We start from the raw sequence: 26,216 nt of genomic DNA, 5'->3' as shown, positions 1-26,216 counted from the left end.
TTACTATTATCTCAATGACTTAGAACATGTGCAAGAGAAGACAAGAGGTGGGAAAAATTACCCATTTTAACTACTGTAACATACCCAGTAACCCCCTGAACAGACGAATAAGCAGAATTCTACCTTTTTGTGTGTGAAATGCTTCGTATTCAGCAAAATACTCAGTTTCTCTCTACCTGGATGGGTTCTCCGGTAATAGGATTCATGACTTCTTTTGCAGAAATTCTCATTCCCAAGGCAAAGTTAGCCACTCTTTGAGCATGGCTTCCGACAGGCACCGGTACGCCCCCCACCACCATGTAGGCATCGCCTATGGTTTCCACCTGGAAGGGGAAAAGAAGCATTCAGAGCCTCTCCTTAATGCATTAAACACATGATTAAATATTTGTGTCATTTTCCATGCATTGACAGAAGGACTGCATTAAAGCTGGTATTTGTTTGCCAGGAGGATGAGGAGCATGAGGGAAGGGGTGAGAAGAAAAATGGTTCCACAAACAACCATGAGAGAGCCCAAAGGCCTTTCTGCTTCTGGCAGAAACAAGTTCCAGAGAAGATGAAGCTCCTGGGTTCGTGTATGACTACGTATTAGATATACATTATTTAGATTGAACTTTTTGCTGAATTCAAGGGGTAGAATTATTCCCTGGGAAAACAGGGTGCCCTTCAAAGATGCCTTAGTGCTGAGAATCATAAAAGAATTTCTGCAAAGACTAAAATTCCTAAAATAGCTCCAATCCCCTTTTAGCTCTACCTGCTGACCTCACTCCCATCCACACCAAACCGCAGACTAGGGGAGGGTCCAGAAAGCTGAGTCCGGAGCCGCAGCCCTTTCTGGGGGCAGCACACCCCCACAGTTCGCAGACACTTACTTTGTAGACCTCGTGGACACTGGTTAGTCTGTCAAACTTGGAGTACATGGAATTCAGCATCTTCACTATCTGGATAGGTTGGCAGGCAGCACAGATGTTAGTAAATGTAACCACATCACTGAAAAGAATCGTGCATGTTTTAAACTCCCCTGCAACATAAACCAGGTGTCAGTGACAGTCCAGGATAGGGAATAATAATCCTAAGAATTCTAGGTGCAGGTGTCCTTTGGGAACCAAATCTGACTGTGCCTTGGGGAGAAGGAGCCGGATGCCATTCAGCCAGGAGACCGGGTCCCCCAATGCCCACTACGAACCAGCCTTCATGCAGGGAGAATCACGTAACATGAAACAGACAGGACCTTGGCCCTTGAGGAGCTCGCAGTCCAGTGGAGGAGACATACGTGTCATCAAACACCCTGTAAGGTGTGACGAGAGGCATGGGAGGGCAGAAACGGGTTGAGCAGGCCCTGGCTTACAAAAAAGCCCTTGGCAAGTGGGCTGAGGCAGAGACCCAGGAGCAGGGCGGCGTACTGCCCACCGCGACAGCAGAGACTGGTCACCACGAGGTAGTGAGTTCCGCTCCCCTCGTATGGCGAGAAGGCCACCATATCCTCAGCATGTGCTCCCAACTTGTCAGGCTACTTCCAGTCCTGCTAATTTTCGTAGAGCGGCTAGACGACCTGCTTAAGTCAGACCCCCAACTCCTCTGCCTTACATCCATGACTTCCATCACACTGAGACTAAAACAGAAAATGTTTACCATGGCCAGTGAGGGGCCCCCTCTGTCCACACCACCTCTCTGGCTTCACATCTCCACCGCTCTCTCTGCTTTACTCCACTCCAGCCACACTGGCCTCCTTGGAGTTTTTCAAGTGCCTCCTGCTTGGCATCCTGGCACTGGGTGCTTTCTCTCTCTGACCCCTCTTTTCACAAATATCCAAGGGGCTCTGTCTCACATCTCACATGTAAGCACCTCATGAGAACTTCCTTTACCACTCTATTTAAAATAACAGTCCCGAGACCCTGTCCTCTTAGCCTCTTTGCTGCCCCCAAGCCCGTATGCCTTACATATGGGATTATATGGGATTGTTTATTTGCTCATTGCCTGTCTTCCTCATTGGACTATAAGATCCATGAGATGAGAGACCATTTTGGTCTCTGTTCTATTCCCAGTCCCTAGAGCGGGGCCTGGCACATAGTAGATGCTCAGTAAATATTTATTAGATAACTGAATATATGACTCCTTGAACACAGCTGGGTATTGTCTGTATTATTTATACCTCTGGTAATTACCTCCTGTTCATGTAACTTTCTCTTCCCTTTGGCTTCTGGTCTACCATTCTTCTTCAGACTCTCCCTACCTTTCTGATCTTGTTTTATATATTCCAATGACGTTTCTTCCTTCTCAAATAAGCTGTGTTCCCTAAGTTTCAATGCCTAACCCTCTTCCCTTCTCACCTCATGGCCCCAGATGACCTTATTTATAACTCATACCGCCCGTGATTAACCACCACCCACATTCCCAACAACTTCTAGATTGATAGCTTACCCTAGAAATTTCCATTGAGTTCTCCCTACAATTCCAAACTACTTACTGGTCATGCTACATGGAGTATCCCACCGGCATTTAAACTCAGCTGCTCCAAAACCGACCTTACCATCCTCCCCTCAAACCTGTTCTTCTTTCTGGTTCGGCCTTAAAATAAATGTATCATGTGTCTCTATGCCAGAAACTTCACACTCAACCCTGATCCCTCCCACTTCCTTTCTCCTGTCTTCTTGGTCATGAAAATCCTGCTGATACCCTTCCCATATGTGGGGTCTTAATTCAGGCGTTTACCATTGCTCACCTGTACTGGGACAGGCTTTCTGTCTGTCTCCCTCTCGTGCATTCACTACCCTGCAGCCAGAATCATATTCATCAAACTAATCATGAAACTTTCCTTCTAAGAAAAAGAAACCTCGGGGAATCCTCACCCTAAGTGTCCAGCCCCACCTGGCATGACTCTGCCACGTCCCCCCACGTTCTAGGGACAGTCCCCTGCAGACGGTGTTCGAGCTGCCCCACCTTTGCTCCGTCATCCCATTCTCCTGCAATGCCTCATCCCTCTTTTTTTTTTTTTCCTGAAGTAGAATCTCAAGGTTTAACTCAAGTGTCAGACACTTCATGTAAAGCCTCATAGCCCCTGACCCTGTGTCTTTCTCTCCGACTTCTACTTACTATTAACTTCCCTAGCATCTGTGTTTCCATACCTTTGCAACAGACAAAGCATGAATTCTGCAGTTAGATAACTTCTGATTGATTTTCAGCTCGTTTACTCATAAACCGGGGTGAACATAAATTTACAAAGCTATTTGGGATAATAACACCTCCCTCACAGAAAAGTTCAGAAAATTAAATGGAATGGCCTGTATGAAAATGTCTACTCCAGATCCTGGAGCAATCAGGACTCCTTAACCCACACGAGTTTCCTTTCCTTTGGTTACCCTGTCCCCCATGAATAGATCCTGCATATAGCTGCCAAACCCACAAGACCGTGAACTCTTTTGGGTCAACACAGGGCAGCACCCTGAAATTCAGTAGCTTTCCCACGGATGTCTGGGGGCGAAAACACACCCATGCCAGATGGAAAGGGAGTTCAGAGTAAACATGCCATTCTCTCCTCCATAAACGGCTTGCTCTCCCAGACTGGTCCTTCCAGGCACCCAGTGACTTATGTAAGGTGTGGGTGTGTTATTCCCAGTCCAAGCACACACAACTCTATTCATGATCCCCAACAGACAGACAGGCCAGGCTCAGGCCACACTTTCAGGTCTTAGAGAGTGTGATATAGGTGGGCATAGTTGACGGGTATTTTTATTTAATCCATATTTCACAACTGTTTTCTTTCCATTATTCTTATTGTTGGGAGAAGCAAACTGAGGCCACATGACTTATGTAGCCAGCCCAAGGTCATGTCACGAATGAGGGACAGAGCCCCAGTCCAGCCCTAGATCTGTGCGGGTTCAGAGCCTGCGCCCTGACCGTGGGGACACACCACCTCCCGCGCAGAGGTCCCCCACAGGGAAGGGAAGCTCTACCTGCAGCAACCTTCTTGCCCTCCTTCAGCTGGTTGGCCACATGTTCCGGCAGCATGGCATAAAGCAGGGTCTCTGTTTTCTTCTTTTCTATGGCCAAGTGCTTGGAGAGGATCCGCAGCTCCTCCTTCTTCCTCTCCAGCTGGTTGGACAGCTCAATCTCCGCCAGTCGCTGCTGGTTCAGGAGGATGAGGTCCCTAGTGGTGTCGTGGGGGGCGATGTCGGAGAGGTGCATGCCGCGTTCCTCCAGCTCCTGCAGGCTGCGAAGCTTCGGGGAGCACATGTATATCATGCAGCCCACGGCCTCCATCCAGATCATCTGGCCTGCCCGTCACCGAGAAAAACGCAACAACAGAGCACGTCGCCGAAAGGGGACACAGCTCACCAGATCACCACCCACACAATATGCCCTTTCATCCCTTGCACAGTCTCATGCCTTTCCTGTCAGCCCCATTTCTTGAGGGCTCTATCCATACTTCCTGTCTCCACTTACTCTTCTTCCCTGTCTCATGGGTGCCCTTTTTTACTTTACCTTTTTACATGTGGCCCACTTACTCCAACACAAGTTCTGTCTCCCTCACCTCCTGAGCCCCCCTGCTGTTGGGTAGTGTCATGCAGAAACCCCCTTCCTGTAACCTCACTTCCGGAGACTTCTCTGACACTGCTTTGTTTCTGAGATTCCCCCAACTTCTTTCAATTTTCCCTTTAAGGTCTTTTTTTGCTCATTCCGTCAATGCTAGTGTTCCCCAGGTTTCTGTCTTGGTATTCTCTTAGGATTCCACAGCGGCATCCTACATCATGCTGACGAGGAATCTGAATTTCCAAAGAAACCCTGCTTCCTGCACTCAAGTGCATATTTCCTTAAAACGTTTAAGGAAAAAGAAACGTTTATTATTTCACTATAAAAAGAGTATCCATGCATTGCAGAAAATGAAAGAAGTCAAAGAAAACAACAAAAGTTGCCCATAATCACACCACTCAGGTAATTACCAAAAACGGGTTTTCTGCCATCTTCTTTTTGTAATCTGAATTTTGCACTTTAAATTTATAATAGATATATCCTTCCCTAGCATAAATACAGGTATGCATCATACTTTTTTTGCAGGCTGCATTGATTATGCCATGTTTTATTCAACCAACTAGCTAGCGCTGATTATATTAGGTCCCTTTTATCAGTCTATAAACAGCATGACAATGGCCAAGCTTAAGGTAAATCATTGTGTATAATCATGCCTATTCTGTTAAGGATGTAATCTTAGAAACTGAATTACTGAGACAAACAATATGCTCACGTTTAATGTTTTTGGATGCATATTGCTAAAATGCCCTCTAAAATGATCGTGACAATTTATACTCCCAACAGCAGTGATTTTTTTTTAAACTACTCACCAGTATTTACACATGGTTACAGCTGAACTCACCTTCAGTCCCCTCTGCTTATTTCCTTGCCCCTCACCCCTGCTATGAACCAGGCACACTATTCTAGGTATTAAGGAGGCAGCAGTGACTCAAACTGGCCAAGTCCCTGACCCCAAGGAGTTCACAGCATGTCTGTTCAGCTAGTTACCTAAGTTACCTAGTTTTATCACTCAGTTACCCAAGCAAGAAAGCTAATCGTTAGCCTCAGTATTCTCTCTTTTTTGCAACCTCTACATCCAATCGCCAACTTCTACCTTAATTCTTTCCTGAATCTGTTCCTCATGCACCACCCCGGCACCACCGCTTGGGTCCCATGGGGCTTTAAAGCTTCTCACCAACTCTCCCATGGCAGCCTCCCGCTTTCTATGCAACTTTTTGAAAAAACCGAAAACTCTGCCTTGTGCCTGTCTGAGCAATGGCCCAGATGGCAGAGAGCGATGAGGGGAGGGGTGAGTTCCTTACCTCGGAGTTTGAGTGCGGGCTGACTTTTCCATGCCTCAGGCATCCTTTCTCTTCGTGCCTTCAGGACAAATTGACTGTTGATAAATTTGCAGATGCTGAAAATGTTGAAGGTAACTTGGGGATGAATGATGGAGAAATACTCATCTAATCGAATCTTCTGGGTTTGGAGTCCCGGGACATACTTCTGAATATTCACTCCAGCTTGCTTGACCCTCAGCTATCCACAGAGGACAGATGTGAGACCAGGAAACAGAAAGCAACCTGCACCACGCACTTCCCCTTGGAAATACCACTCCGTATCCTCTCTGACTCACTAAGGAGGAGAAGGGGTCACTAATGGAATAGATACCGTAGAAGTAATAAATATTATTTTAAAAATCAAATCTGCAGCTAATCTCTGAAAGAGGAAAGGATAGTATAGGGTGCTCAAAAACATATTTCTTACTAACAAGAAATCTCAACTGGGTTGAGACTGTTCAAAGACTCAACTGGGTTGATAGTTCTTCTCTAACTCTGTGGGATTTCTCTGTTTCTGTCTCTTTCTGTCTCTCCCTGTCTTTGACTCTCTCTGCCTTCCCTCCCTTTAGAATTCATTAATAAAGAAACTACCAAATTCTGAGCTTAGATCTGACACCCAGGCCCCAGGTGAAGGAGTCCATCACAGACGTGAGGAGATATCTTCCACTGTTGCCTCCAGAGGACACACAGAAGGAAGAAGCAAAATGAGTCTCCTGTACATAAAATGTCCAATGTCTACATAAGCTGCCCATAATACTTAACATCACTAACCCCGGGCTGTCTGTTAGGCTACAGAAATTGACTTAACATTGTAGAATAATTATCATTAAGTTTTCTGTGATTCTTAAAAAGAAAAAGCAGTTTTCAGATACATCAGAATTTAAAACATTAATAGTAACAATAATAATATCCTCATAGCACCGGGGAAATGCCAAAGCATATTACTTTATCATTCCTTAGTTGTTTCTTATAGGAGTGTTTGATTTCCTCAGTTAGATCGATTCTTTGCAAGCAGAGAAGACCCTCAAATGAGTAAATTTCATAGAACTTTTATCCAGCAGTCCACTGGAGGTGATGATTCCAACAGGTCTCTGATGATTCCAACAGATCAAATAAATATCAAAGAAAATCGCAACTACCTGAAGGCCATTTTAGCTGATATTTTTTAGCAAATTTATTTTGCCTCACTGCCCTTTAAATGAGCTTGTAATCAATTCAGTTGACATAATTTTTGCCAAGGAAATTGACACCAAACATTTTCCATTAATGGTCATCCTTACAGCACCCACAAAACTGTGGCATGAGTTGGCACAGACCTCTCCCCTGATTTCAAGCTGTAGAAAGAGAAGCTTGGTGGGATTGAGCCTTCCACAATGGCACGAGGACGGCAAAGACCCTGATCTAAAATTTCACCCTGTCATTACTGTGTTCTTTCATCTCTCGGTGTCGTGAACTTTGGCGTTATGTCTTTTTTCTCTAATGACAAACTTTCCCCCATGTACTCCCTAGTGTAGTCTCCTTGGTGTTGTCCCCAACCCATAGGTATGGGAGAAGATCCTGCACTCTGGTTTCTGGAGGATGCCAAAATGAAAAAGAAGTCAATGGTCCGTCACACCAGGCTAAATCCTAGTCTCCCAAACCCTGGGGACTCCTCAGGGACTTGAAAGTCCCCACCAGCCATGAAAGACTATACAACATATTCCCTTCCCAGCTTATCCCTAATCCAAGCGACAGAGGGAAGGGGCCTCTTACTGATTCATCAAACACAATGTGGAAAGGAAAAGCATTGCAGAACGTCTTCTGTTCAATCCAGAGCTGCTCAGGATAAACTGGCACGAAGGTATTTACGAGATGCCCTGGGTGCAGAAAAAGAGAGTCCTGCTCACAGGCAGCTCACGCCACCAACCTGGCACAGAGCAGAGCTCGCTCGGGATAGCATCTTAAACGTTCATGGGCAAAGAGCAGTCCCCACTCTCTATCACAGGCTCCCTTAGCGTCTCCAGATGGCCACAGCAATTCTTCCAAATTAAAACAAACAGAAAACTTGCTACCAGGTTGAGAAGTACCCCCCTACCCCCTGCCAAGTTTCTGCCCGACGCTGAAGAGTTTCTGAGCCAATTGAGTATGTCTCGCCATGCAAACAGAGCCGGCATTGAAACGGTGACAGCCAGACAATGAGCTAGCAGAGCAGAGCGTGTGTGCCCGGGCCAGCGTCAGGGACATTTGCCATGGAGCTTTTTAGACTGACAGTTTTGGGTGGCACATGAAAATTTAACCAACAGCCCTATTTGGCAGGGGGTAGAGATTCGAAATGGAGCCTTTTTGATATGAAAATCTCCCAGACAAAGGATGTCAATTGCGTGTTTGACTCGCTTGCCATGGCTTGAGGGACTCAGAATGCAGCCTTTTGAGCCCTGCAGACCTCCTCCCAGATGCATGTCACCAGGACCTATGGGGCAAGATGGGGAGGGCTCTAGCTCCGGGCTCCCAGTGGGGTGGGGCTCCCATTCTGGCTTAGTCATTAGTGCTGATCATGGGATGGGCTCAGTGTCAACAAGGGCACCTTCAGAGCCTGACGCCTTCATTTTTCATGCAGAAGATGGAGGACCTTGTTCAGGGCCATACAGCGCCTCAGGGACAAAGCCAGAAATCTGCTTTCTTGGCTCCTGATCCAGTGTGCTTTGCACTACTGGACACCATGGTTATTAACTGCAGACTTCTAGATCAGAAGTGCATCCCAGTCCCGAAGGCCCAAGAAGCTGTAGAAAATGCATTGTTTTTGAAAATATGTCAGTTCTCATCCTCCTTCCTTTCAACACAGTCCCCAGCTAGGACTGATTCCCATCCTCTCTCCAGTGGCTTTTCCTGATTATCGGGGAGACTGTGTCTCTCTGGGTCACCCAGCACAAAAGGGACAAAGGAAGGCAAGTTAGAGTCTGATGTTTTAAAGTTAAAAATCTTGCCTCCAAATCCAAGCTCTGCAGAAATCAATGACATCATAATCATGGAAGACTTGACCCATTTGTGTGCACCAAGCCATTACTCTGCTCCAAGAGTCACAATCAGGAAAACAGCCCACTCACCTTTTCCAAACATGACTATGCTTCTCACAATTTCCCAGTGTGATTTCTTCACAGGACAGACAGAGACACTTAAATAATTCTCTTTCATCCTAAGGAAAGCCGCCTCCATGGCCTGTAGGTGACAAAAAGAAAAGCATGTGTGTCTGGTCATGGGACTAGTCATGTGCCTAGAGGTGCACAAGCCCCATTCTGCTGTAATCGGGACCAGTGGAACAGCAAGGCCACACAAGGTCAGTCTTAGCAAGACTTTCTTGTCCCTAAGATTTGTACCTAGTTAATCTTCCTGTTGTTTCTCTGCCAAAGGCAGCAAGGACTTCTTACAAATCTCACGATAGGGCTGGCATGAAAATCACATAGGAACATCTTCTCTTCTTGTGGTTGAAGATTCTGTAGCCAGCGCTCTGAGGGGGGCTTTGAATGCTCTAGGACATAAACACTGGGTGCTCCAGGAGACACAGAATCATCGGGATGCTTGCATAAGCTCTGTGGATATATGTAGGACCTAAGTAGAAAACGTTCACTCTACAAGTTGGAATTGAGGCAGCCATCACAGGATCAGGAATTGACTCCAGACTCCCAACTGGTCCCAGCTCTAGAAGTGGGCGCTAAGGGCTTGAAAGGTCAATCTATTTTAGAAGGATTGCAAAATAAGCTACAAAGCCAAATGACTGGCCTTCATATTGGTGTTTTTAGAGGTGAAAATGTTCCAGGCTGAAGTTCGTCCCTGAAAACCTCCCAGTGTTTATCCAAGTTTTCTTAACCTAGCCATTCTCAACCAATAATGATTTTGTCCCTACCACTGCCCTGGAGATATTTTTAATTCCCACAGCTAAGGAGCAGGGAAGCAGGGTCCTACTCACGTCTGGTAGATGAGCTAGGAATGCTACTAGACGAGCACAAGACAGCCCACCATAACAAAGAATTATCTGGCCCAAAATGTCGGTAGTGTTAAGGCTGAGAAGCTCTGCCTTAAATCCACGATTAGAAGGTCCATTTGGTTCTGTTGCATCGATTGTTCTGAGACTGGCATTTCCACTAGGAGGATCTGTGCTTCCCGAAGACATAGCAAACCCAGTACCTCTTGGTCTCTCAGGATGTCCTGATTGTCTTGTTTCCGGTTTGGTTTTGCCCTTTTTAACTCTCTGTGAGACTTCTGCACAACCAGAAACACAACATGCTCCTTCTTTCCTGTCCTCTCCTCTTCCTTACTCATGTTAAGGATATCCATGGTCACATCAGTGTCAAAGAAGTCTTTGGCCACAGCCTCAATGATACCTACAGCAGAAGGACACTTCACGGTGAGGGATGGCAAGAGGCAGTTTTGCCACCAAAAGTTATAATCAAGTTAGACTTCAGATGAATATCCCAGAGTTCACTAAGCCCAGGCCCTGCATCAAGACAGGCAACAGAGGACAGATTAATAAAATTAAAAATAAAATAACTTCCGGGTAGTGGTTTAAATTATATATGTCTGCATAACAAATATAGCCCTGCCACTCCAATTTCTAGTTTAACATCTATTCATTTGTTTGTTTATTTCAGGAAGACATTTAACTCACTAAACCAACTCTAGAAATAATGTAAACAAAATCTAGTTATAAAAGCATTAAGGACCATGTTCTAAAAAGAGGTGCTCTGGAAATCTATCCCGGAGTTATAATATAAGCATGGGAAAATTGTGCATGAAAATGTTCACCAAAGCAATAACAAAAGAGTAGTATCGACTAAAAATTCAACAACGGGGGACTCATTATTTACAATATGGTTTATCACTCGGCAGTTGAAAATGAGTTTAAAGGACCATGTGGAAACATAGAAGGATGCTTTTTCTCCATAATGCCAAATACACGAAGAAATGTTGATACAAAATAATATGCAGAATCATCATAACTATGTAAACATGTAGTTCAAAATGTTAAAATAAAAAATGGAAACTGGGGTGCCTGGGTGGCTCAGTGGGTTAAGCCGCTGCCTTCGGCTCAGGTCATGATCTCAGGGTCCTGGATCGAGTCCCGCATCGGGCTCTCTGCTCGGCAGGGAGCCTGCTTCCCTCTCTCTCTCTCTGCCTGCCTCTCCGTCTACTTGTGATCTCTCTCTGTCAAATAAATAAATAAAAATCTTTAAAAAAAAAAAATGGAAACTGTTCCTTCTTTTGACACCTTGGGAACTTATTTTAATAGCCCAAAGGCTTTGGGAGTAATGATCAAGATGACAAAGAATCGGATAATGGAAGAGCTGAGTGGGCTATTAGCCATCCTGGAAAATCTGTGAGGAGAACTCCAGAGACGTCGTAACTGTGGGGCTGGTGGGGCTGTTCCCATACCTGGTACGATGTGGCACAGACCACTCCTATCAGAGTAGTAATGGAGAAGCATTTTCCCATCTGCTGCTTTCTCCACACGGAATGATGGTGCGTTCATCTCCTATTTGAAAGACAGGACATGTTTCTCCCAGGAAACCCAAGTTATTTAAATTATACTTTAAAGGCTTTGTGCACAACAGTACTTACCCATAACGACACAGAAAGCTGTATCTCCAGCCCCTCTCCAATCACATAAAATCCAGCATGGTTTTGACCCCTACATGTCAGGAATTTGATATTATCCCTACTTCCCTAACCCATTCTATATGGCAAGTGTTAGCTCTCTTTTAAAGAGGAAGAAACAGGGGCACCTGGGTGGCTCAGTGGGTTAAGCCACTGCCTTTGGCTCAGGTCATGATCTCAGGGTCCTGGGATCGTGTCCGCATCGGGCTCTCTGCTCAGCAGGGAGCCTGCTTCCTCTCTCTCTCTCTCTGCCTGCCTCTCTGCCTACTTGTAATCTCTCTCTGTCAAATAAATAAATAAAATCTTTTAAAAAATAAAAAAATAAAAAAAAAAAAGAGGAAGAAACAGGCTCAGTGGAGTCAAGGCTGAAGTAAGGGCGCAAGAAATATGGACCCCAGTGAGCCTTCGCACCCTGTGCGCTGCTTCTAGCCACACTCCAGGGCGGGCCAGCCGGTTGGCCTGTGAGCAGGTGACCATGGGCATCTTCACCCTCTGAAAGATCAGGCGCTCAGAGCGACTTGGAGAAGAGTTTCATTTCTCATCCTGGAAGTCACATGCTGTCTGCGGTGTAACATTGCACATTTGGAAAATCAAGATACATCGGAAGAGATCATCTTTCTCGGGGAACAAATGTTGACATTCAAGTATGCACCATCTCATGGTAGATGTATGTCAAGAAATAAAGATGGAGACATTGCCTGGGGGAGTCTCTGAAAAGAAAGAGCCTCCCCCACCCAACCTTAATTAGTAGGCAGCTCAACACCCAGGCTTACAGCCTGTGGTCCAAGTGAGGGAGGAGACTTAGGGAGCTGGGTTCCTACCATGATATTTGCTTTCTTCTATGGTAGGAGGGTTTCTAGTTAAAATGAGTTTCTTTTAAAAAATTATATATATACATATATATACACACACACACGTATATATATAATTTTTAAGAATTTAAATATAGAAATTAAAGAACTGAAAATTTTTTAAAGAACTTAAAAAGAATTTTTTAAAAATTTAAGAATATTAAATAAATAAATAAATGTATATATAAAGAGGATTTGAGGCAACACATATAAAAAGCACGTAATAAAATAGGAGATTGAAAGTTATTTAAAAAACTTTGCCCAAGCCCTGCATAGTGAAAAAAATAACAGAGTCTGGAATTTTCCTTCTAGGAAAATTCACAGCCTCTTGCTATCACTTCCACCTTCAGTCCTCACCCCTAGCCTAAGCTACTTCCCAGAAATGCTGCTCAAAGTCTGTGATTTTAATTCTATCCAACTCTCTGAACAGTAAGATAATACTTTTGTTTTGTTTTTTTTATTATTAAAATAGAGTTTTATGGAAGTGGAGAATCAGGGCAAAGGGAAATAATGGGAAACAGACAGAGCATGATCTTTGGGAGATAGGCTTATGTGGGGTTGCATCCCAGCTCAGCCACCATAACCTGGCAACTGGGGCAATTATTTGACCTTTCTGGACCTTTTTCTCATCTATATCATGAGAAAAAATAAGAATACCTAATCTTAGGGGTGTCAGGAGGATAAGTCAATGATTATAAATTACTTAGCCCAACGTCTGCCTCATAATTAGCACCCAATGAAAGTTGGCTTAAAAAAAAAAAGCAAGATTAAAGGCACAGCTAAAATCAGAAACGTATGCCTTAAGGCTTTGACAGATGACTAGAGGCAGACAAAGAAAAGTCAGCATTATCTTATTTTACTTGTGCCTAAAGAAACAATCTAGAATGTTCTGTGCAGTATAAAGCTCGACAGCTAACAGGTATCACTGCCAGTGTTTAATTACAACTTGCATATTAAAACATTTATATATTTTATTCATGTCATCATGTGCAAAATACCCTCACTTACACCCTGAGAAGTTCTATTCTTTTAAGGTTTTATATATTTATTTGGAGAGAGGGAGAGAGAAAGAGAGAGAGAGAGGGTGAGGAGAGGTACAGGCAGAGGCAGAGAGAGAATCTCAAGCAGACTCCCCGCTGAGCACAGACCTGACTCGGGGGCTCGATCTCACGACCCTGAGATCATGACCTGAGCTGAAACCAAGAGTCAGACAATTAACAGACTGAGCCACCTAGGCACTGCTGAGAAGTTCTGTTCTTTAGCATTGGTTTGGGCACGTGAAGGAATGACAGATGGCTACCCCAGAGGAAAGGTATTAGGAGTTGGGTGTACAAACAATGGGCTGGAACTTCAGACCTTCAGTTCCACCCACCCTTATTCATTAAAGCGGGAGTAAATGGTGGGCACAGTATCTGGAGCATAAAAGATGTTCCATAATTTTTTGTTGTTGTTGTTTAATGAATGAATGGGAGAACAGTAACATTCTCCAGGACTGTGATTTGAGATATTAGCCAAATTTACAGGTGAAAGATGTTATATTAAAATATGGGGCATTATTGAAGGGTCCCAACTGTATTTCTTTGTATCCTAACAGCAGTGCTTTAACTAAGAAATTTTAAAGGAAGTTGCCATATGAATTTCTATCATTTTTTTAACTGGCCATATGGAACAGAGAGAAAAGGGAAAAGAAAGTAGCTATTATTATTTGTGAAATGCCTTTTCTAGACTGAGCACAATGTGGGGGACTTCCGCATGTGCTCTCTTATAATTCACACAATAATATGGGGGTGGATTTTTTTTTTTAACTATTAATCCCTTTTTGTCTCTGTGTTTGCCCAATGCCTACAAAAAGGGCTTGCACTGAGTAGATAATCAATACATACCTACTAAATGAATAAGTGAGAAGCTAGAGGTCCATTGAGGGTACCACACAGCTAGTCAGCTGGTCAGACAGTGTGGTAGGTCCATATGACCCCATAGTCAGAGCTCCTTCTGTTCCCTCCGTCCTTGAGTAGTTCACAAGATAGCAACAGGACAGCCCACCTACTCATCCTACTTGAAGCCAGTTAAGGCTTCCAAGCTTCTTATTCTTTATGTGAACAACAGAGAAAATAACATTTTCCCATGGAACACGCAGAAGGGTGCCTTATGGTTGAAGGGGCATTTAGCTTGAATATTCCCATTTTATCCCTATGACAACCCTTCAAGGGCAGTATGAACATTAAATATAAAAATAGGGAAGAAAGAGCTTGGTCAACTATCAAGAGTCCTAAAAAGAAATATAAATAATTTTATATAAAATAAAAAACATCTAAGTGCCATTTTGCCTATTTAATGGAGCATTTTCTTTTCTTAAAAAAGAAAAGGAGGTCTAGGCGTTTGAATTTCCAATGATGCCTACAAGGAAGAAAACCAAGGGAAGAACTCCAGAAGGATAGATCCCAATAGGGACATTCGTTTTTCTCAACACCGCAAGCGGCCACCCCACAGGTCACTCAGCGCGGGATGGTTTCCGACTGTGGCTCTGGGCCCTGTCAAGCCCTTCCTTCTGATATGTGAGAAAATGAATCTGGCTACAGAAGCTATTTATCAGCTCCATCCAGGCCAGGAAACCTGAGGAGCAATCTTGCAAATCCACCGAAACCTGATTGTTTACCAGCCTTCATTCCCGCTGGGATCAGTCTTTCAGATTTCATTCCAAAGCCACACCAGCGACTGCTGGAAGAAGCTGACCTATGTCGCCAAGCAGACCTCTTCAGCTTGTCCTTCTTTGTTGCCAGCCAGCTGATCAAAGTGGCCAACAGGCATTCATTGTCCCGTCCTTCCAGACACTGAGTACCAAGGATTCTGCCTGCCCCTGCACCTGCACCCCTCCTGGGGGCAGGGCGATGATGACCGAGGACTGCCTCAGGCATTTGCTCCCCCTTAGAGCCAACAAGACCGGCCTCAGATAGTCTTACCTGATAAGACAGTGCGAGGTAACTGTGGAGGGCATCAAGGTTTTCAATAAACTCCGTGAGGTTTCCACCCAGTGTCCGCAACATCCTATCGTAGCCAGACATCTTGCAGAATTTAAAGAAGTATTCTCCGAAGAGTTTCAGAATGGCTTCCATGGACACGCCTGTGGAACCCAAAGCATAGCCCCCAAATAAAAGCACCTGCAAAGTGTTCATTCTCATTCGGGTGGTCTTCCTTGGGCTCCAAAGCGTTCACATCCTGCCCATGGGACATGTTACTGAGCAGCTTCCAAAGGGTTCACTTTCCACCGTGAGGAAGCCAGTGAGTCCTGACACGGGAACATGAGATTCTTCTAACCCTACCCCAGTCTTCTCTGTGGTCCCCAAGGCATAAATTCCTCTACAGTCCAGAAGCGATAGCTTCCCATCCCTATACTGGCTGACTCTGGCTTCCAGAGCCAAGTTTGCTCTGGGCAGGGCTGTGTATGGCCCCCTCCAGTCTCCCCTACTACTGCTAGATGTCTTTAAAGATGATGGCTTGTAAATGAAATGAAAAGCTATCTCTAAGAAAGAACTAATACCACAGCTAAGAAACAATACGGATGAACCTATCTTGATTTACCCAGAAAATGATGCCGAATGCTTGCAATGATCTCCCCTTTTCCTCTTGTCCTCTCCCCATTCCGGTGTCCCCACGGGGTGTACTTTGCACACCGCACCCTCCATAAAGATTTCTCTGAACAGCCCACGTCACACTGGGTACTCTTCCTAACGGTTGCATTTTACTTTCTTCCCAACTGTGAAATTCCTGAGAGGCAGTGACCGCATTCTACACATTTTCTGTGCCAGACACAAGGTAGGAGCTTGATAAAGACCTGGAGGTAGATTGATGGCCTTTGCTGGGGCTGCTGCCACGGTCTGCACTGTTGCCATAGACGGAATGTGACTGTTTGCTTTAGAGAAGCAGAAGTCTTTATTAAAGAAAGTTTATAGTTCCTGAAACACCCATTAATCATTAAGTACTCAATAATCAAAATCGTCAATTATTTGACGATGCTGAAACCTTGTATGTTAACTAATCTTATTATCATGTCCCTTTTTTTTACAGGTGAGGTGTCCCCTTTTTGAAATTGAGAGTCGTCTTGGTGAATGGACCTAAACCAGGGGCAGAAGCTCTAACTCTAAATTTGGTGATTTCCTTTTCTTTTTCTTTTTTTTTTTTTTAAGACTTTACTTATTTATTTGACAGAGAGAGAGAGTGCAAGCAGGGGGAGCGGCAGGCAGAGGGAGAGGGAGAAGCAGGCTCTCCGCTGAGCAGGGAGCCCAATGCAGGACTCGATCCTAGGACCCCGGGATCATGACCCAAGCCAAAAGCAGACACTTAACCCACTGAGCCTGCCAGGTGCTCTGCATTCAGTGATTTCTATACCACATCCCCCATGTCTCTAGAGCAGCAAAAAAACGAGAGTTCTCCTCAAGAGTAAGGACTGCTTATGGGTTGTCATCACTGACACAGGAGACAGGACATCCCTTGATGCTGGTGGCCTGGTATGTCTGTGAAAGAACATTCTCTTATTTCCTGTGATGTAGCAACCCTGGGAGGTCTCAGGGGCTGGGACAAGGTCTGGAATGCCCAGGCTCATGGGAGACCTGCGGAATTTACAATCACCACAATCCCTGGCTGGACCCTCGAAGGGCTCTGTGGTGTTCTGGCTGAATCTGGAATTCCCAGTAGGGGACTTTCCAGGTCCCTTGAGCTTAAGGACAATTCCTGCAGGGGTGGCAGGGGATCGGAGGAGGCCTGAGCACTTCCCACCCTCTGTTTGCTTCTTGGGATGATCAGAGAAGCAGATTCCCTATGGCTCATTGTTCACACCCAGACTCTTGGGCAGATAATTGTTTTGTAATCTGAGCAGGAGAGAGCCCTGTTCTGAATTAGTCTGGCCTTACCAAGGGTGTGTTACACATACATTCCAAAAATATATTACCCAGGTCTTTGAATCAAGACAAAGCTTGGGACAGGAGGGTAGAGGGTGGGAATGGCTTATGTTAATTGCGTCTTTTGGGTTCTCTGCTTCTGGGTCCATCCCGAGCTGGATGCAGGCAGGCTTGTCTATAAGAGCAATCAAGGGCCACCTGCTAAGCTGCAAAGAACTGAAATAAATTCCACTCAAGTCCTTTCCATTGCTTATGAGCCCCTGGGAGAGGAACTGAAAAGTGCATGGACAGGTGTGGAATCATTCTTTCCTCTTTCCCCCTTCTCCCTCCCTTCCTGCTAAATCTGGCTGACGCAAGCTGAGAAAAAACAACTGTGCTGTGTGTCCCATGGGCTGGAGTGCTGAGCAGGTGCATCCTGTTACCCGCCGGGAAAGCACAGATCCCAGAGACCTCCTTCTCCCGGGAACCATACTCAGGAGGACACGGCTGTCGGCAAACCAAGCAAGGTATAGCAAAGTGACAGTGGCATCCTTGTGTAGAAAGACTATCTGACTTTTCTCTTAAATCTGTAATCCTCCCCAAATCCATGAACCTGCTTGTTCAAGACCCTGGTTATTTTGTTCCTGGGCACCCTGCTCTATTCATAGGAGAGGCCAGCTGGTTCAGAGATTAATGGTGCTTGAACACAGATCTCCAGTTTGGGGGCGGCCTCTTCCATCCGTGCTGGGTCTGGGACTTCTTAGATTTCTGGTTGAGAGAGCTTGTCTAGCAGAGCACAGGTCACTTTTAAAAACCAGTGTTTTTAAAACACTGTGTTGTGTTGTTACACAGTTTCAGCTCAGTGAACTTAGGATTCCATGAGTTCTCTAAGTCACAGGGAGTCAGGGAAAAATAGGAAATGTCAACAAATGAGAAAACTGAAAGAGTCATAGGTGCCTTAACATATTTTTTGATGGTGCAAAGGAGAATCTGTAGTATGCTTAGCATTTTATCTTTTGTGTAACAGAGCAGGGGATATACAGAAATATGCATTTATCTGTTTATTTGTGCAAAATGAAACACCAGAAGGATAAACCAGGGACTTTTGGGATTGCCTACCTACAGGGCATTGGTGGGAATGAGGTAGAGAGGTTAGAAAAATTGTGGAGGGCGGGGGACTGACATTGCTCTGAGCATAACTTTTTGGACAGTTCTGGTTTGAGGAATCATGTTAATGACTCATATACTGAAAATAAAGAAAACAAATACGGTATAAATAAGGATAGGGAAAGCTCCGAGATACAATTCAAACAAACAGATTAACAGAACAGTATTGTAACAGAACCAGTTTTGAAAAATCTAATTACCCAGGGGAAAAAAAAAACCCAGTAACATCTGAACATAGGATTTACACTGCTCTGTCTTTAGACTAAACCCAAAACTAAACAAATGAACAAAAAACTGTAAACAAATATTTAACTGTAGTTAGTAGGTTTCCTTCCCACAATGGTGTTAGTAAGCAATTCTGAAACGACTTTCTGAACATTTGAAGATTAAAGGTGTAAGTAAATATATTGTGAAAAGTGGGGAACAAGTTCCTCACTGTATGAGAAGGCAGTTACAGTTATGGAAGGGGAAAGAACAGAATGAAGTCTGTGAGGTAGATTAGCAAATCTACTGTAATAAGACAGTAAGACTCATCATGGTATTAGATGGATGGATGGAAGGATGGATAGATCTATTGATCAGTTGATTGGGGTGTGTGTGGGTGGGGGGTCAAAGCTCCTTGGAGAAACAGTAGATTTCAGAGCTGGGGCAGGGAAGGGCTAAGACAAGCCTATAACATCTAGTCATCCCAGAAACTAAAGAAATAACCAAAGACTCAAAAGGACAAAGAGTCCAGCTTAAAGGGGCTCCCACTGGTTAATCTTGGAGAATTTGAGCATCAAAATAATGAAACCAAAGGATCATAACCTATTTAAAAAATAATAGTCAAGGGCTCATATTGATATAAATAAATGGGGAAGAGGGGAAAATCCTTTCTTTCCCTGTAGAAATCCAACTAATAAACATAAAAGGAACAATATACCATTTGGCCACCACCGTAATAATGGTTTCAGGCAAGAATCACCAATGAGTACTAAAACTGGGGAGGGAGGAGTTTGAGAAGCAACTAGATATTTGCATAGTCTTCAAGTATCTTTTCACAAACTACTGATTACAAAGGGAAAGACAGGACCAATGTGGTAGAGAAACCTGGCAGATCCCTCCTTAACCAAGCAATCAAAGTTAATACCAATAACAGGACAATGGGACAAAAGGACATCATATGCCCCATGCTACGGTGACCTGGGAAGGACAGACATCCCTTCTTGGGTCTTCCCACCAAGAAAGCACAATGTGAATTGAATCAAGAGGAAATATCAGATAATCCTGAGTTGAGGGCATCCTACAAAATAGCTGACCGGAATTTGCCAAAGATAGCAATGTTACAAAACCCAAAGAAAGATCCAGGAACTTTTCCAGATGTCAGAAGACGGAAGAGATGTGACAACTTCTGCAGTCCAAGGTTTTCTTTGTTCTAAAGGATGTCACGGAGACAACTGGAAAAATCTCAATAATTCTGTAGGTTACGTAATAGCCTTACATACACATTCATTTCCTCAGTTTGGTAGTTGTATTACAGTTACGTAAGAGAATTTTCAGGGCTAACGAGACATCATATCTGCAACGTACTGACGATTCAGGGGAAAAAATTACAGATAGAGAAGGATGGATCCAATATAGTAAAATGTTAACATTTGGGGAATATGGATGAAAAGTATATGGGAATTCTTCGTGCTATTCTTGCGAACCTCCTGTGAGTTTGAAATTATGTCAAAGTAGAAGTTTTTGCTGATTGTCCTAAAAAGACCTTAGTAAATCTAATACAAAAAGACCACAAAGACCACATTTATCCATGGCCAACTGAGATACAGCTGGATTCTGGGCCTCTGTAATATTATGAACTTTGTTCGGTATAATCAAGGCATTATGATTAAGTTTTTAAAATGTCTTTATCTTGTTAGAGACTCATACTGAAATATTTATGGGTAGAATTATAAGAAACCTGAGATTTGCTTTAAAACATTCCAGCAAAAACAAAACCAGAAAAAGGGTGGAGGGACCAGAGAGATGGAACAAGATTGGTGAAATATTAATAATTATCGAAGCTGGGGGAGGGGCACACGTGCTTGAGAATACAGTTCTCTGTGTGTGTGTGTGAGAGAGAGAGAGAGGCTAAAAGGGTTGTTTGTTTTTGTTGTTTTAATGGAAGGCTTCTTTGCTGGCAGGAAAATCACTGTCAGGAAGTGTCCATTTTCCAGATGCTTGGCTCCCCAGAAGAGATATGGAGCCTTTGACGTAGGTTTTCAATTGGAATGATGTCTAAACTCCAATTTTCTGACTTAACAAGCCTGGCTCTTTGACATCACTGGGAAATGTTACTTCTTCCTGGGTGATGGCTCAAGGGACTAGAAAGAGCAGAGGCGGGCTGTCCAGGGTGGAGGACATGATACCTGCCAAACCCTGCGTGAGGGCTGACAGGGCAGAGGAAGGCCACAGAGCCACAGCTGCCTGTTCTGGGCCTTCTGGACACAGGGCCCACTCAGGGCCACACCCCCAAGACCCCTGCACACCTCCCATCACCTGAATACAGGGAACAAGAGCCATTCCTCATAGTGACCCATCCGAGGGGCCCAGGGAAGCATGTGCTCTCCCACAAGACGGGGAGGTGTATGTAGTACATTTTAGAAAATTTTCCATCGAAAATGGGTATTTTTTCCCCAAGGCTAATGTAGCCAAAGGAATAAGCTTCTGATATCTGGAAAGAGCCATTCACCTAGAATATTCTCCTTCTCAAATAACATCACCAAAGCCAGGCCCGAGATAATAGGAGAAATCTTGTGTGAGTAGGAGGAGGGAGCTTAAGAAAAGCAGGAGGGGCGCCTGGGTGGCTCAGTGGAATAAGTACCCTCTGTGGCTCAGGTCGGGATCCCAGGGCTCTGGGATCCAGCCCCCCGGCCTGGTTTTCCCTCTCCTTCTGCCCCTCCCAGCACTGCCCTCCCCCACCCACCCACCTTATCAAGCTCAACTTCTTGTTAGGGTGCTCTCTCTTGCTCTCTCTCAAATAAATAAATAAAATCATAAAAAAAAAAAGAAAAAAGAAAAAGAAAAGAAGAAAACTACTACCCATGTGAGTACCACAGGTTGCAAGGAGGAAACTTTAAACGGGGAGGATGGGGGTCCAGAGGCAGCAGGACTGTTCACCAGCCCACAGAGGAAGACCAGCTGGGCCATAGATGACACCAGCTCAGGCAGGAGGCCCTCCACAGCGGATCACGAGCTGCCTTCTTCCTGGCAAACTTGGGAAAAGAGGCTTGGCCTAGTCAGAGACCTTCCAGGTAGGGCCAGGGGAGGGGGACAAGGTGAGGGTCTGCTCTGTGGAGTATCTGCTCTGGGTGAGATGCCTGGCTAGCAGTATTGTATTGCATCTTTAGGACAGGCCCTCTGATGTAGGGGCAGTGGGTGTCAGGGCTGCTTTCCGATGGGGAATTTGGTCCAGGTTACGTTAGTTATTAGGGCATGGTACAGCGGGGGGTTCAACCTAGTCCATCGGATCCCAGAGTCCTTGCTAGAGAGTCCGTGCCCACCAGTCATCAGCTGCTTGGAGCTGTGTGCTTGGAAACTGGGCTCAGAACCCGCATGCCAGGAGTCAAGCCCTCAGCCTTGGGGGCGTGGTGGGGGGATCACCTTTCCGGGGCAACTGTTCCGCCCTCAGAGGGTCATGGTAAAGATCAAACATTGTAATGCCGGATTTTGGGACTTTGTAAATTTTACATTGTTGTTCTTATCTTAAAAGAGGCAAACGCCGAGAAGGCTTGTTGGCATTTGCCGCTTGCTAACTGTTGAAATGTGTTTGACTATTGGTCTCTTAGCAAGCAGAGTCTAGACTGACACAGCTGTGCCAAATAGCTGTTGTGTACTGTTTTGCATTTTGTCACTTCAGATCACTAATAACCCACTTACACACTAAGTAGGTACTTATTCATACCCAGAACAATTCTTTATGCAATGCTTAACCTGCCATCTGGTCCCATCCTGAATTCTGCTCATTGAAAGCACAGAGCTATGCAGTGGCAGAGTGGTCTGGAAAAGTCCCAACAATTTGCTTAAAGGTAGGCAAATTGCATTCTGGAGCTCACTTGGAAAGCAAAGCATTGACTAGTGGTAACTGAGCCTGCTTTTTTCCTTTGTCTGAGGGAAGAGTTTGTCTCAACTGATCAGTGTATTTTGTTAAATAGTTAAATGTCCTTCCTTTGGGGGTACCTGGGTGCCTCAGATGGTTAAGCATCTGCCTTCAGCTCAGGTCATGGTCTCCAGATCCTGGGATCGAGCCCCACCTTGGGCTCCCAGCTCAGCAGGGAGTCTGCTTCTCCCTCTCCCTCTGCCTCCCCCCCTGCTTGTGTGCTCTCTGTCTCCCTGTCTCTCAAATAAATAAATCTTAAAAAAAAAATTGTCCTTCCTGTGGGCTATCTTCTGGCAGGCCATGCTCTCTCTGATTCATAGAATATATACATCAGTGTGTGTGTGTATTTATGTGCATGTATATATCTCGAGAGAGAGAGAGAAACCTACAATCCATGTTTCCCAGAGCCTCCTGATTCCAAGACGCCTGCATGTTATTTACTCAATTTGCATCCCACCTTTTTCTTTTAAAGATTTTATGTATGTTTGTGTTAGAGAGCACAAGCAGGGGGAGCAGAAAGCAGAAGGAAAAGCAGGCTCCCACTGAGCAAGGAGCCTGATGCGCAGCTTGATCCCAGGAATCTTGAGATCATGACCTGAGCCACCCAAGCATCCCACATACCAACTTTTCATTTGAAAACATGCTCACCATACTTATATGCAACTTGGGATAGACCAAGAGATGTTACTGAGATAAGCAACAAGAAGTTAGAGAGGAATCACAGTGAAAGACTCTGGCTTTGGGTAGAAAGCCCCACACATAAAATCGACAAATGTCTATAAAATCACTGCTGCTTCCAAATGTATCGGTTGGTTTGGAACTATGAAAGCCTGAGGGACACACATGGGAAGACACCTCTCTGCGAACAGAACTGCCACCCCCAACGGTGTTCATAATCACACACAGTTACAGAATGGCCTGGGCATGATACCAGACGCAGGAAGTAGTTCTTTCTGGAGATGTGAAAACTTTCTCAAGTTCCTGCTTGTCTGCTGGGGCTGCTGTCACAATATACTATGAGCTGGCAGCTAAACCACAGAAATTCAATTATTCCGAATTCTGGAAGCCTGAAGTGTGAGATTCAAGTGCCAGTGTGGTCAGGTTCTAGAGAGTTCTCTTTCTGGCTTCTCACCATGTCCTCACATGATTGGAGCCGGAGATGTGTGTGTGAGAGAAAGAGGAAGCACGTGCCCATGCTTCCTGAGAGAGAGGGCTAACTGTCTGAGACCTCTTCCTATGAGAGCACTAATCCCACCGTAAGGTTCCACCTTCGTGACCTCAGGGGAACCTCATTATCTCCCAAAAGCCCCGTCTCCAGATACCGTCACATTGGGGGTTCGGGCTTCAACATATGAATTTGGTGGGGGTTGAACATAATCTGATAAATAGTAGTTCTCAAGGAAAAAGGGATTTAAGAAATCTTGACAAAGATCCATTCTCTAGAGCCTTAGGTGACAAAACTGGTTTTGTAAAGGGTAGATAGTGTTTTCAGTTTTGCAGGTCTCTGCTGCAACGCTTCAACTCTGCCACGATAACTCAGAACAGCCAGAGACAAGATGTCAACACATGGGCCCAGCTGAGTTTCAATAAAATTTTGCTTACGAAAACAGGCAGGGAGCCAGATTTGGCCCAGGGGCTGTGTATGGTTTACCAAGCACTGCTCAGAATGGCTCCAGAACATTATACTATAGCCATTTAAGGCAAACATCAAAGCTCGGTCCTACTTTTAAGGGACAACAGCCAGAGACACCAAACATCGAAATGTCCCTGCCCCCCCTTCAGATGTAGTTGACATTCGCTGAGTACCTCCTTTGGGTCCCGGATGTTTCAGAGGGCCTCACGTTTCTTGTCTCTTTCATCCCCTCCTTCCTATGACCATTTGAAGTCAGTACGATTTCTTTTCAAGGAGGAGATCAGCGCTCCATGAATTTCTATCCCTGACCCAGGGTCACACCAGAAACCAACCCCTGGCACTCCTAGAAAGTGGACTAGATGCCCTCTTGGCAGAGGGCTTAGAACCAAACAGAGCCTGATTGATGTAGCCACTACTGTCTCCTGCTTCTGGGAAGCCTTGAAAGAAAATCAAAGAAAGGGTGAAGGAGAGCTTCATCCCACCTTCCAGTTCAAGCTCCGTTGCTCTTCTATTTCCTAAGCTCTGTCAAAACTCCAGCTTTAAAAATAAATAAATAAATAAATAAATAAATAATAATAATTAAAAAAACTCCAGCTTTTGGGTCAAGTCTAGAGTCACCTCCCACCCAGTGATTTTTATTCCTTCTGTGGGAGAAAAGGAACCAGACACTCCCCCGACTTCTCTGGGAAAAGGGCGGCCACTATGAACACTGAGATTTGCCCCAGAGGCCCAGCAGCTCCCACTCAGAGTCAGGGCCAGCCTGCCAGACTGGGGGAGGGCTGGGCCTTGCCTAAGAGCAGATTAGAATAAGGAAGGCGTCTGCCCGCACGGTTTGAAAAGCATATGTAATGTCATCATTGCATGTCCTAAAATATTAAAAAGCAATGTTTAAGACAACAATCTCTTTGGCAGGTGTGTTAAACAAGAAGGCCGAGAGGCTCACTCTGGTGTGGGCAAGCTGTGATGTGAAGGCAAGAAGGCTGCTGCCTAGGAGGTGAGCTGGGTCTCGAAAGTTCGTCTCCAGGCTCCCAGCCCAGGGTGGGCAGCCCAGCACTCTGAAGAGTACACACACTGGGGTCAGACTCCTCCTGAAATCCTGACTCTACCTACTTTTGGATAGCCCAAGCCCAACATCCATTTCCCCTGGCATCAGCTATTGGGGAGGCAGATGGGTTGGGGCTCCCTAAACAGGTCAGACGGGATAGAGCTGTGGTTCACAGGTGCCACGGATGTTCCCCAGATTCTGGCCCATCTTCTTCCTAGAAACTCTCTCTGTGAACCTCTGTGGAAGGGGGAGGGGTGGTGGGCGCTCAGCTGTGATTCTGAGACGCCACGTGGGCCCTGTCTGTCCCCCTCCTCTGCCTGCCTCCAAGGACCTCTAGAGAACAAGGCAGGCCATGCTGGCTGCTCCTGGAGCCCGAGCTCCAGGAGCTGCAGGAGCCAGTGAATGTATCATTTCAGTACCTGATGTCCAGGCTCAGACACAACCTTGTCTCGTTCCGTTAGGAGGTGTGGCTGGCAGGTGACCAGGAGCTCAGCTCCCTGAGCCTCACAAGCTTCCCCCTCCCAGCTTCATGGACACTTGGGGCTTCTCCCCGCTGCAGATACCTGAAGAAAGGTTTTCTGCATCTGGGGAATGACCAGGAGCATGAGCAGAGACACAGATGTCAATCAAACTGCCATGTGGAAACAAAGGGAAAACATGTGCATGAGGTTAAATGGTACAATTTTTTTAATCAGAGAATTTCCCTAATAGTCACAGGAAAGAGAAACTCAAGGCCTCACCCAACCCCAGCACTTTACGCATCCGCGTTCTGGGGAAGCCACCTGTATCTGCAGGCTTCACGTTCACTAGCCGCCCCCACGTGTTCCCCAGCTGGGCTGGTCACTGTGTGCCTGGGGCAGACTTTTACCTGCGACCACCCCTGGAGGAGGTCCCAAGGACAGAAGGCCAACTTGCAGGACCCTCAGAGACTCCATGACAAACAGCTGGAAACCACAGCCCCAGCTGCCTGAGCCCCTGGGGGCTGCATGGGATCCAGCCTTCCGCCATGCTTTCAACAATTCTGTCCCAGGGTCTAGGTGCCAGGCGAGGAA

General features: G+C 45.4%; 1 protein-coding gene across 1 annotated transcript in view; it reads right to left on the bottom strand.

The window, feature by feature from the left end:
- The window catches only part of LOC122907061 (guanylate cyclase soluble subunit beta-2-like), a 59,633-nt gene that overhangs the window by 15,581 nt on the left and 17,836 nt on the right, over positions 1 to 26,216 (bottom strand). The window contains exons 4-12 of the mRNA XM_044249670.1: positions 15,286 to 15,446; positions 11,253 to 11,352; positions 10,008 to 10,204; positions 8,930 to 9,041; positions 7,599 to 7,702; positions 5,829 to 6,045; positions 3,951 to 4,271; positions 870 to 1,018; positions 177 to 323 (exon numbers count right to left, since the gene is read on the bottom strand). Of these exons, the coding sequence (XP_044105605.1) occupies positions 177 to 323; positions 870 to 1,018; positions 3,951 to 4,271; positions 5,829 to 6,045; positions 7,599 to 7,702; positions 8,930 to 9,041; positions 10,008 to 10,204; positions 11,253 to 11,352; positions 15,286 to 15,446 (1,508 nt within the window). The remainder of the gene's footprint in view (positions 1 to 176; positions 324 to 869; positions 1,019 to 3,950; positions 4,272 to 5,828; positions 6,046 to 7,598; positions 7,703 to 8,929; positions 9,042 to 10,007; positions 10,205 to 11,252; positions 11,353 to 15,285; positions 15,447 to 26,216) is intronic.

This window comes from Neovison vison, chromosome 5 (assembly GCF_020171115.1).
Source record: "Neovison vison isolate M4711 chromosome 5, ASM_NN_V1, whole genome shotgun sequence".
NCBI lineage: Eukaryota > Metazoa > Chordata > Mammalia > Carnivora > Mustelidae > Neogale > Neogale vison.
This window is presented reverse-complemented; position numbering and strand designations above follow the sequence as displayed.